At 54.7% G+C, this 10909-nt stretch overlaps 5 protein-coding genes across 5 annotated transcripts; 1 reads left to right on the top strand and 4 right to left on the bottom strand.

Moving 5' to 3' along the window:
• Positions 1-136: 136 nt before the first annotated feature.
• On the bottom strand, positions 137-475 carry SPSK_08148 (uncharacterized protein; the record flags this gene model as incomplete). The annotated part of the gene is made up of 1 exon (XM_016734789.1): positions 137-475. The coding sequence occupies one exon, from the start codon at positions 473-475 to the stop codon at positions 137-139; it is 339 nt and encodes a 112-aa protein (XP_016590593.1).
• Positions 476-1025: 550 nt separating this feature from the next.
• SPSK_06873 (uncharacterized protein) lies at positions 1026-5859 on the bottom strand (the record flags this gene model as incomplete). The annotated part of the gene is made up of 6 exons (XM_016733546.1): positions 1026-4264; positions 4327-4835; positions 4911-4936; positions 4979-5210; positions 5617-5703; positions 5753-5859. 6 exons carry the CDS (start codon positions 5857-5859, stop codon positions 1026-1028), a joined length of 4200 nt encoding a protein of 1399 aa, XP_016590592.1.
• Positions 5860-6446: 587 nt separating this feature from the next.
• SPSK_07859 (F1F0 ATP synthase subunit f) lies at positions 6447-7306 on the bottom strand (the record flags this gene model as incomplete). Its single annotated transcript, XM_016734512.1, has 5 exons — positions 6447-6586; positions 6684-6834; positions 6881-7123; positions 7177-7191; positions 7259-7306. 5 exons carry the CDS (start codon positions 7304-7306, stop codon positions 6447-6449), a joined length of 597 nt encoding a protein of 198 aa, XP_016590591.1.
• A 619-nt stretch (positions 7307-7925) lies between these two features.
• SPSK_07887 (NADH dehydrogenase (ubiquinone) Fe-S protein 4) lies at positions 7926-8739 on the top strand (the record flags this gene model as incomplete). Its single annotated transcript, XM_016734540.1, has 3 exons — positions 7926-8152; positions 8236-8346; positions 8430-8739. The coding sequence occupies 3 exons, from the start codon at positions 7926-7928 to the stop codon at positions 8737-8739; spliced, it is 648 nt and encodes a 215-aa protein (XP_016590590.1).
• Positions 8740-9318: 579 nt separating this feature from the next.
• Positions 9319-10600, bottom strand: SPSK_07592 (CTLH domain-containing protein; the record flags this gene model as incomplete). The annotated part of the gene is made up of 4 exons (XM_016734251.1): positions 9319-9783; positions 10017-10212; positions 10446-10522; positions 10598-10600. The coding sequence occupies 4 exons, from the start codon at positions 10598-10600 to the stop codon at positions 9319-9321; spliced, it is 741 nt and encodes a 246-aa protein (XP_016590589.1).
• Positions 10601-10909: the final 309 nt, after the last annotated feature.

Genomic DNA, 10909 nt, shown 5'->3' with positions numbered 1-10909 from the left:
ACGTCCAAGAGGTGGGATAAATGTCCATGTTTTTTATTATTATTCATTGGTATAGGCTTCCAAGGTATCCTCCGTTTCCATGTGTCCCTGGCACGTTATCCGCCTTGTCCCATTTGTTCCATAACCATGATCTCATTTACCGAATGCTGATAAAAAGATGGCAGGCCACAAGACATTTCCGAGACGTGCCGTGCATTTTCTTCTTTCCAGTTTGTTGATACTCGCGGTGCTCAGCTGAGAGACACGCGTGTTCCCAATTTCCTTGTTCCTTAGACGTCAAGTCATTGTCGTCTGCCTCGTCGTTGCCCCATTCCCTATATAAAAAGGCACTAAGCCTCGTCATATGTTGTTCTAAACCAGTCATCATCTTGCTATTTTCGTGCTCTCCTCGTCCCATAGGCAAGCTTGTCGATTTGGCAGCGCCAGGCGTCAAACCGCATAAATCGCGCCGCTTTCTTCCCAAGAAAGAGGCCATGTCGCGCCGAGTGAACCGCAGAAGGATGTTGGAAGAAAATTATCAGACAAAGTTCAATAGTCGAACATGGGGTTTCGAATCAAAGCATCAAGGGAGTCCAAATAGCACCGTCAAAAAAGGATCGTGGCTCGGTTGGTTAGAGGTAAACGCCGAGCCCAGATCGAGACCAAAACAGGGTCAAAAAGTAGCAGCAGTTGAAGAAAAGAAGAGTTCCACGGTAGAATAAAATCGGTGCTTGCTCTGAAATAAAGTAGTAATGAAGAGGTAGTACAAGAATTGTGCGAGAGCCATGATAAAATTCATGCATGGTCTCAGGTGTTTTAAAATAGAATAGTAAAAGAACACGCAGAGTAGACGTGACCCGAGAGACAAAGAGGAGACGGGACGAGTCATGTCAGACGCCGCATCCTCCTCCCTTGCTCAAAAGACATACTCTGGCTCAAATCGGGACCAAAAGGCACGAAAGCTGGGGATGAGCAAAGAGGACACTCAGGTTGTGCTTAAAACCCAAATGGGATCTCAGAATGACATTGCTTCGAACGATCGCCGTTTAAGTCTGGACAGGTGCAGATGTGCCTCGGGTCCAGTTCTCAGAACGGTGACGCATTCCTCCACCGCGAGATCGGCCACCGGACGACCCTTGTCTGGTGCTGGGCGGGGTGGTCTTGTCGTTGACAGAGTGCGTGCTGGACGCGTCGCGATTCTTGTTCCCGCCCCTGTGAGATGATCCGTGGCGGCCGCTACCGCTGCGTCCATATGTCGTCCGGCGCGGGTTGCTGTTCGTGCGTGGAGTCGGCAGGTTGACAGACTTGCCATTGCCTGCCATACCTGGAAATTGGATGCTGACGGAATGAGGTACACCGAAGTAGTCCTTCAAGAAGCCCTCATGGTCGCCGCTGGTGGCGGTCGATAGCAAGAAGCGCCTGGCGAGAGGCTTAGGAATGGGGGCGGGGGTCCATGCCAGTTCGGGAACCTTGTTAGGCAGGTGGACTGGGGGCAGTGAACCCATCTCCTGTCGTTCAAAGCAGTCCTCTGCCATGAGACGCGTCGTAAAAGGCTCCTTGGGAGTTGCTTTCACGCTTCTCGGAGCAACAGGTGCTTTCGTAGACGTGGGTGCCGTGTTTTCAGAACTGGTGCGATTTTGCATGTCGTGCCGCCCAGCGCCCGACGTTGGCTTGGACGGGGAGACAGCGGGCTTCCGGTCAAACAGGTTGTTAAACTTGGCTTGCCATGAGGCGCCGTCTGACGGTGTCGATTGGGACTCGTTCGCATGCGAGGCGGCGCTACGTAGCTGTGTGTGCTTTGCATGTGACCCAGACGCAGGGGGGTGTTCGGCGGCAGCTGTCGTGTCCTTCGGGGGCAGCCGTACAACAATTTGCGGCCGCGGAAGAGAAACGTGCGGGTGTGCTGCATCACCGTCAAATGCCGGATGGCCGTCCATATCGGGAGGCGGCGGCGATGGTGAGCCGGGGCGTCCTTGACTACTACTGTTTATAGCCGACGCCCCACCAAGGGCTGTTCCCTGTGCGGCGGCAACGGCATCCTCCAGACGAGTGTCACGGGTAGGGAAGAACCGTGATGGTCTGGATTGGGAGTGAATGGTCGAGCCTGGGCTGCTGCTCCCACCCACAGTGGTACCGGGGCGGTGCACCACAGACTGGTTGGCCTTGTCCTCAACCCGGTTGCCATCCTCGTTCATGCGGGTCGGCAACCAGGTATCCTTGATGGCCGGGTGCAGATCTTTCAGACCCAGACCACGAGCTTCAGCCTCGCGCTGTTGTTCGGCACGTTGAGCCTTTTGCTGCGCAAATTGGGTTTCGTCGCTGGCCTTGACAGCGTTAGCCCAGGCACTACGTGCCACTTCAGCCGAGTTGCCGCCGGCGGATTGCTGCGCCACTGCGGAACGGGCTGACGTTCTCTGGACGTCAGCCGGAGGGGGTGGCGGAGGGAGCGACACAGTGGACTTCGGGGGGCCAATTGGTGCCATAGGAGGCGCCGCGGCATTCTTCTGGACAGACGGTGGCCCAATAGGTCCGAGGTCTGACGTGAATGTACCGTTTCCGAGGCTTCGGTTGTTTGGCGAGCCCCATACATTCCGGGTAGACTGGTTCGTGCTGCCCCAAGAGGCCATGCGCTCGGTCTGTGGCGGAACTGGGCTCTGCCAGGTCTGTGGTTGTTGCTGCGATTGGTCATGGGTGTTCTCTGCAGTCGCCGGCACACCGCTATGGTGCTCCGTGGCGTGCATGGGGTGATTGCTACCCGAAGCTCCAGCATCCGTCGTAGCCTCTCCACCTGGTGTGCTTAAGTTTGCGTTGACTTGGATAGGAGTCACCGGCGCGGCGGCTGCTGTTGCTGGGGCCGCTTCATCCTTGGATGGTTCTTTCTTGGCGCTCTTTCGCTCCGGTGCTGGGCCCATCGCTTCGAGCTTGAGCCGGATGCGCTCACGCTTCGCGGCCTCCTCGCGCTCTTCCTCTTCCAGGCGTCTCTTCTTGGCAAGTTCGCGGCGCTCTCTCATAATCTTCTTTTGGATCTCGAGTTCGTCCTCGATGCTGGCGCTTGCAGCCTGTGGCGCCCCCTGTGTATGCGGCTGCGCGGAGCCTGGCGGGGCGTTGGACTGGGGGTTCGAGTGCGTGGATGCAAGTGTTGCGGCTGGAGAGCCGTGTGCTTGCCACGACCGTGTGCCGGACGGAGAGAAGTTTCTCGGAGAAGTGGGACTATCGCTTCTACCTGCGAGAGATGGCTGTTGGGCATGGAGGAGTTCGGGAGGAACATTCTGGTCATGCGGTCTTCCAAGACGCTGCATAAAGCTGCCACTGCCACCGCTGACATTGGATGAATTCCGGCGTCTTCCATAAGGACCTTCGTGGGCCGACCGATGAGTCTGGAATGCGGCAGAAGGCTCAGGCTGCTGGTCCGACCCATGGGACTGTCGCTGCAACAGTGCTGACGGTGGCTGCCTGTGATGCATGTCGCCTCTCATGCTGCCGCGGCGATCTTGCACAGGCTCCATCCGGCCAGACTGCGAGTTGTACAGCTCTCGGTTTGCATAGGGGTGACTATCCCTAAAGCCACCACGGCTGAAGTCGTCGGCGGCTATTTCCTTAAACGGTGGAGGAGGTGTCGAGCCTCTCGGGGGACCGCCGTACATGTCTCGCGGAGGATATTGGTGGAACTGCGACTGCTGGTAAGGCAGGCGCGAGTTTCCAATGGAAGGGGGCAGGTCCATTGTAACAGGGGACGCCTTGTCAACCGGTGGCAAAGAAGCCCACGGCGACTTGACCGGGGTCGGAGGCGCTGGAGGCTTCGCGACCAGTGTTGGCTTCTCGGGTGCGCCTTTCAAAATCAAACCTCTGCCGGACGGCAGTCCGCCAGATCGCACGCCTGTCGGGGCGGGCGACTTTGGCTTGTCATTGGCGTCGACTTCTCTCGATAGAGAGGACGGAATGGCAGTCGGCGACGGCTGGCTAGCAGATGCCACGGAGTGCTGCTGTGCCTGTGGTGACTGCGAGTGAGCCTGTAAATAGTAGTGCGACTGCGCGTGGGACATATCTGGTTGAACACTGTGAGGTTGTGGAGACGGCTGGATTTCATCGTGATGCGGAATGGTGGACTTCGTGCCGTCCGTCCACGTGATCTCCTCGGGAGCCCAGTCTTCATCATCGTCGTCGATATCTGCCCAGTTCGCTTGGCCCTTGCCGTCGTCGTTCTGCTGAAGACGTGTTGAAATGTGAATTCCATATTTCTTCAATTCTTCGTCCGTGAGTTTGCGTGGGTCTGGGGGAACAACGGCTGAGAGAAAGCAATATTAGCTTGATGAGACCCATGAGGAACGGAAGAAGAAGAGTACTTACGTCTGTTTTTGTTCCAGACAGCGTTCGGATCTGGCGCCGCAGCAGGTCGTCCGTTTGCACCAGGACCTTTGACGAGGCCAGTCTTGGCCACCAGTCTCGGGCGAGGCGAGGCGGATGAAGCCGAGGTGAGGGAAGCGACACCGAGAGTTGGCGATGCCTTGTCACCGGGCTTGGCCACGCCGGCCGTACCGGCAGCCTTGGCCGCAAGGAAGGTCTTGTTGACGGAGACTGATTTGAATGTGGTGGGTTTTCTCGCCGTGGACGACGTCCGCACGTGTCCCTTGTCTCCATCTTTGTTTTTGGCCGCGTCGAGTCTCGAAGTCTCCGTGTCCGAACCCCCACTAATGCTCGGCTCCGCAGAGTTTACCAGGTCGTCAACATTATCGGCGATGTGTTTGTTGGATAGTTCGTCTGGGGAGCCGGAGGTGGCCGTGCCGTTCACAGAAGGCGGATTTGAGTCGCCATTGTGCAAGTCGTCGCTGATCTTGGGAACCTGCGGGAAAAGAAGCCTGGTTAGCGGGGCGAGGGTCTATGGAGCCGCATCGACAGCTACGGTGCGCGGGGCTGCCAGGAGCAAAACTCACGGCTTCAGGTTCGGAGTTGGCGGGAGCTTCAACGGGTGTAGATTCATTGATCTCAGCAGCCATCATACGATGCGCTTAGCTCGCAATGTGTTGAAATGAGGGTGACCGTTTGCGGGACAGCTTTCCGAGTCACCAATCGGCAGAGCAGAAGGTGATGGAGCCTTTGAAACGGTATCGTCGCCGGGGTGCGTAGAGGCGGTCAGGTGCGAAGATTTTCTCTCTGTGTTCACGACTGGCGAAAAGCGGATCTCGCAGTTGACGCAAGGTGGTGGATTCGATGTTGGGTGGTCTTCACCTAAACTGCAAGAGAAAGAGAAGTGGGTGAGTCGTTTAAGGTTCGTTGTAGACGAAGAGGAAGAAGATGGAAGGCAAATCCGGCTAGCAGTCACGTTGGTCTGGCTTTCGCTCGGATTATTTGGGTGGCTCCTTATCCTTACCTAGGCAAGTCTTTGTATTGAGAAATGCACCTTCTGGGGCAACTGGGAGAAATGATGCAATGATTGTCTGTTGGCCAGGGCGCGGGTGCGAAATCAGTACTATTCAGAGCTCGGCGTTCCTGTGACCGGGAATGCTTGTTGCGTCTGATGTAGGAATCGAGAGTGTCGCTGAGGAGAGAGCAGAGGGACAGCTCGTGATGATGGTCAAAGGAGGAGAAACAAAGCGAAGATGTCGAAAATGCGGCTGGGCTGCCTTCGTTTTTTCCTACTGGACAGAGCGCAAAGGGAAGGAACGGGGCCCTGCCTTGGTGCTGGGCTGCTTTGGTAGTGCTTTGGCGTCGCCGTCCGCTGATTGGCTGGGACGCCGATGTGGCTATTTTAGGCTTAGCTTATGTCGCGACCCACAGGAGAATGGAAGGAGCGACTGGGTGAGAGGTAGGAAATGACCCGAGAAAGAAGGAGCAGGCCAGCTCAGCTACAAGCAGAGCACGGCAGGTGAATGACCTTGCCATTGTTGAATATGCCTCTGCGCCTCTATATGAGAGTTGATCAACTTTTACACAAATAGAATGCTAGCATTTTGAAAGGCCTTGTCGTACCATTATGGGCCGTCTTCTGCGTGATGACTCCTTGTCAAGCCAAACTACCACACGTTATCACAAAGCGTGAATCAACAAGGCGGCTTCTTGGCAGCGCCAATATGTAAAGTCTGCTAGAATCCTAGCTGTTGCCTGGCGGTAAGACTCACTGTCCGGCATGAGTTTGAAAGCCGCTATTTAGCATTTAATGACCTGTTTATGGGCACGTTTTGGGTTGGATGTTTCACGGGTTGCTGTGATGGCATCGATACGATTTGGTACAAATGAAATAAATATGATGGCAAAGCACGTATACGCACGAAGCCCTTCGCGGGTGTTTCCACAATCTCTCTATTCGGCAACACAAGATATATGTACAACGGAACGGAGGCTCGGCAAAAACCACATCGCCTCCGCCAATCTCAGTTCCAGCCTTCTTTTTAGTTTTCCAGGTAAGACGTCGCTTAGTGGGCGTTGTTCTTGTGGTGGCCTGTGACAAACGGACATGTTAGTATAGAGTGTTATGCAAAGAGCGTCGATGTTGGCCATTGGCCTATTGTAGCCGTTGCTCGTCTCAGAGTGGGGAGGTACACACGCAGGTGGAAGTAGTACTGCTGGGCGTAGCCGATGACAATCAGAAGGGCAACAGCCTGGATAATGGCTAAGGTAGGTGTCAGTAATTGTGTCTTTACGACGAGTAGCACATTTGCCCTTGCCGATACGCTCATCCATTTCTGCTCGGGGGTTCGTTCACGTACGCTTGACCGTGGGGTTCTTGCCGAAGTGCTTGGCCTGGTAGCGGCCGAGGAGGCCCTTGGCCTTGACCTCGGGGGCCGGGCCACGAGGCAGCTTCTCGTAGAAGCTCACGACACGCTGCATGCGGACAGCATCAGGAGCAGCGCCAATGGCCTGAGTCAGTCGTTAGCATTCTCGACCTATCTCTCATTTCGGTCACATCGCTTGATCGTGTCGTCTCGCATCGTTCGATCACGTTGTTCGGTTGCGCCGTTCTGGGCCGTCGCCAAATCGTTGATGGGGCCGCGGTGTCCGTCTTCGCAGTTAATGTGCACGCCGACCTGCTGACAATACCGCCGTTTTGCCACATTACTGATGGGATTATATGAGTCGTCGAATATCGCAAGGCCAAATTGATTGTGGCGGCCGTTGTCGTGAGTTGGGCGAAAAGTCGCGCGTTTTCCTGCGAACCAAAACATCCACACAACCAGTCGTCCGTCGTATTTCAAAACGTACCTTGGGCGAAGCAACCTGGAGAACCCGTGTTAGCTGATCAGTGTATTGACCAGGTCGGCACCACCGAACGCATTGAACAAACCTTGGGGGGAATGAGCGTCGAGAGCGCCCGGCGAGTGATGTAGCTCATGTTGAAAAATTTTGCGGACCGACGGAAACGAGAAAGGGGTCGAGAGCGGCGAGGAGAGTTACGAGAAGGGTGAGATTAGAAGAGGAATTGAAATCCGTGGCGGTGCCGGACGACAATTGAACGTGGCTTGCGGGTGGATGGGGAGAAGGCCGGTGATTTGGGTTGCGAATGGTCGTCACTCAGAAAACGTTTCGCGATGCCAGGGAAAACGAAGATTCCGACAGCTTTCCCTCGGATTAGCGGTTGTTCCCGGTAGCCAGTCACGTGAGGCTCCTCAGTTGGCGGCGTTGGGGGGAGCGGAGAGTCGTTAGGCGGTTTCTAGCAGGAAACGAGGGAATTACGGAGCGGCTAGAGGGGAGTTGAAGGAGAACTATAGCGCCAAAACAAGTCCCGGAACATCTTTTTTGCTTACAGTACTACGATTTACCTTGCTTGCTATTCGCGAGACGGCACTGCGTGAACCACGACTGCAGCAAATTCGTAGCCATCGCGAAACGGATTCGGCGTCGGCAAACGGCGACAAGGCGAACAACGAACGGCCATCCACAACCCAATTGAGTCGTCCGAATCTATTACACGTCTTGGGGCTTATTTACAAGCCCAACTACCACTCTTTCCCATGGCTTCGATCCGCCCAACGGCCTCGGCAGCTGCCGCCCAGATGCTGAGAAGCGCCTCCGTTGCTCCCATCACTCGCCGGCCGATGGTGGCCGCCGCCGCGACCCTCTCCCTGCGGCGGCTTGAGAGCTCATTGACGCCTGCTCCTCCCAAGACGGTTGCCCCGGTAACTCCCCGTGCTGCCAACAACGCTCCCGACTACACTGCTCACACGGACCGCGCGACTTCGTATGTCTCTCTCGGTGATGCGAGGCCTTCCGGCGACGGAAGCCAACAAGGGAAAGGATCTTGCTGACTCATTTTTGCTATAGAAACTTCACGCCAGTCCCCAAGCGTGTGCTGGATGGCAGCGAGGACAATGACGCTCTTCCGGCAGCCGTGCTCTCTGGCGCCCCGATGGAGCTCGAGGCCCGGACGGTCAGGTATGCCTCACTCTCTCTAGACGCGTATGATCCTCTCACTTGATTCTCGGCTTTATTTTACTAACATACCATCTCTTATGCAGAATTTATAAGCCCACAAAGCCGGCCACGCAGTCGGGCGACTGGCACGGCACCAAGTGGCGGATGGACTGGGACGTCCTGGAGAAGGGCCACCGGTGGGAGAACCCGTTGATGGGCTGGCAGTCATCCGGAGACTTCATGCAGGGCACGCACATCCATTTCAAGACCAAGGAGGATGCCATTGCCTTTGCTGAGAAGCAGGGCTACGAGTACTTTGTGCAGGAGCCGCAGGAGCGCAAGATTGTGCCCAAGGCGTATGCCAACAACTTCCTGTACTCGGCGAAGAAGCTGAAGCACATCCGGACAAAGTAGGCGAAGTAGGAACGAGAAACGGGGCAGACGAGCGGCCGGTGGGGCAGGGGCGTGGATAGATATATTTTACTGCTCGCAGGAGTGAGCAGTTCATTATGCGATTGCTTCTGTACATATAATCGAAGACATTTTTATATTTGAGTTTTCTCGGGTTTCATTAGCTTAGTAAAGGTAACGAAACGAACACACAATTGCCTTGCACAGTCGTTGACAATCCCTTAAAAGATTTCATCGGTCAATTAGCCAACACGGCTAGTTGTGAAAATAATATTGTTCGTCCATGTGACGGAGTGTTCATTCGCCGACCCAATAAGAAAGCCAGAAAATAAGTAACTGCTAGAGTAGACGATGCTATGCCGTCATGCTCAGAACCGATAATATCAAATGCCCGCTCAAAAACACAATACACGATAAAATACACCCCTTGCTCAAACCGATATTGTGAACGCCGATGAAAGTTGGCAAAACAACCAGCCCATACAACTCCGCATATTGACAGCCAGTCAATATAAACATACTAAGACAAACATAGAAACAATGAAAAAAGAAAGAAAAAAAATACCCAGGGGTATAGGGCCACTACGTGGTGATCATAGCCTCGTGTTCGTGGTCGTGGAACCGGTTGTCCGCAGTAGCGTTGAGACCAAGATCAATGATATCAGGCACATCCAGCTTTTTCTCACGGGCCACGTTCTCAGCCCAAGCGCGCATCCTGACGATTTGGCGGATGGCGGCTTCACGGCGTTTGCTGTGGTGGAATAGGATGGCCTTGTTGACTTTGTCGGCAACCTCCTCACGCAGATCAGGCGACAACAGCCTCTGCTGTGCCGCCGGCATCTTGTCTGGGGTGAAGAAGAGCATGACCATGGTCTCCTCAAGGTCCTCGAGGAATTCCTTCTTCGTGGACGCACGAGGCGCGAGCTGGTCCTGGGCAAACTTCACGACCGGCGCGAAGTCGTTGCCGCTGCTATTCGCCTGACGAATGCGCTCGACCAACTGCAGACGCAGCAAAGCAAAGTGAAGGGGCGGATCTTGATCCAGAATCTGAATAATAATCTGTTAGCTAAGGACGATTTCCGCGAACGAAGGCATGAAAGCTCGGAAGGTTAAATAACAGGGTTGCAATATCGGTCGCTCATAATTTTCAGTGTGGTTTGTTACTCATCAGTGGCACGAGGCCTATGAGTGGTGCATGAAACGGTTTATAATCATAGCGAGACGGAGGGAACAAGACAACTATAAAGGGCGGGTGTGTAAGACGATTGTCCAATGCTTACCTCTGGGTTGAAGTGGTTGAGAAGGGTGATTGCCTCATCGATCTTGCCATTATGGATGGCACTCCGGATCTGCTGCCTCGCGTGGACAAATGACTTGTCCTGCTGCGGTGGTAAGTTCGCCTCTTTGGAAAAGTTTGCAGCGGCTTGAGGGTAGCCCTCCATGGTGAGGTAGTCCAGAATCAACGCATTGATGTCACTGTAACATTGTTAGCAACAGGCTCAGCCAACCAGCCGCGCGAGACGCGTCGTGAAGAGAGTAGACAGTGAAGAATGAGACGTTGGCAATATCAGACCGCTTGGACAAAGTAATATGTTACTCCGCATAGTAATTACTCAGAGAGATTCCCATTATATTTTGCATCATCATTTTGCCAGGGGAGGGGGGGATTTGCGTAGGATGAGGTGTTGGAAGAGGTACTTTATACACACCTCTTAGGAGTCTTCACCGCGTTGACCCGGCTCTGGAAGCTCATCTTCGCTGGTGTAGCTGTCGATGATGTGGACGCCTGCGGAGGACGTTAGCTTGATGCGGCGGCGACGGGACGATGTCCTTGCGACGACTGCGAGGGATAGACGCGTACCATCTCGAGTCGGTGTGAGGTACGAGAGAAACTGAGAAGAAATTTCTTCGGTGGAGACAAAACTGGGGAGGACGACGAGGTAGACGATGGAGAGAAGAGGCTGCAAAGGCTGCAAGAGAGCTCGACAGCGACAGTTAAGCGTGCGAGTCTCGTGGAATGTGCATTGGGTGGCGGGTGTTGCGATCCCCGAGTCAAACCACTCCTTGTTCCTCGAGTCACCGACACCAAAAACCGGGAGGAGTGGCAGAGCACTGCTTTTGGGGCGGTGGGCGACGAAAGAAGACAAAAGGAGGAAGAAGTTGTATTGAGAGA

The sequence above is a fragment of the Sporothrix schenckii genome (genome assembly GCF_000961545.1).
Source record: "Sporothrix schenckii 1099-18 chromosome Unknown Cont41, whole genome shotgun sequence".
In the NCBI taxonomy this organism is placed as follows: Eukaryota; Fungi; Ascomycota; class Sordariomycetes; order Ophiostomatales; family Ophiostomataceae; genus Sporothrix; species Sporothrix schenckii.
The sequence above is the reverse complement of the archived record's forward strand: the minus strand, read 5'-3'. Positions and strand labels throughout refer to the sequence as shown.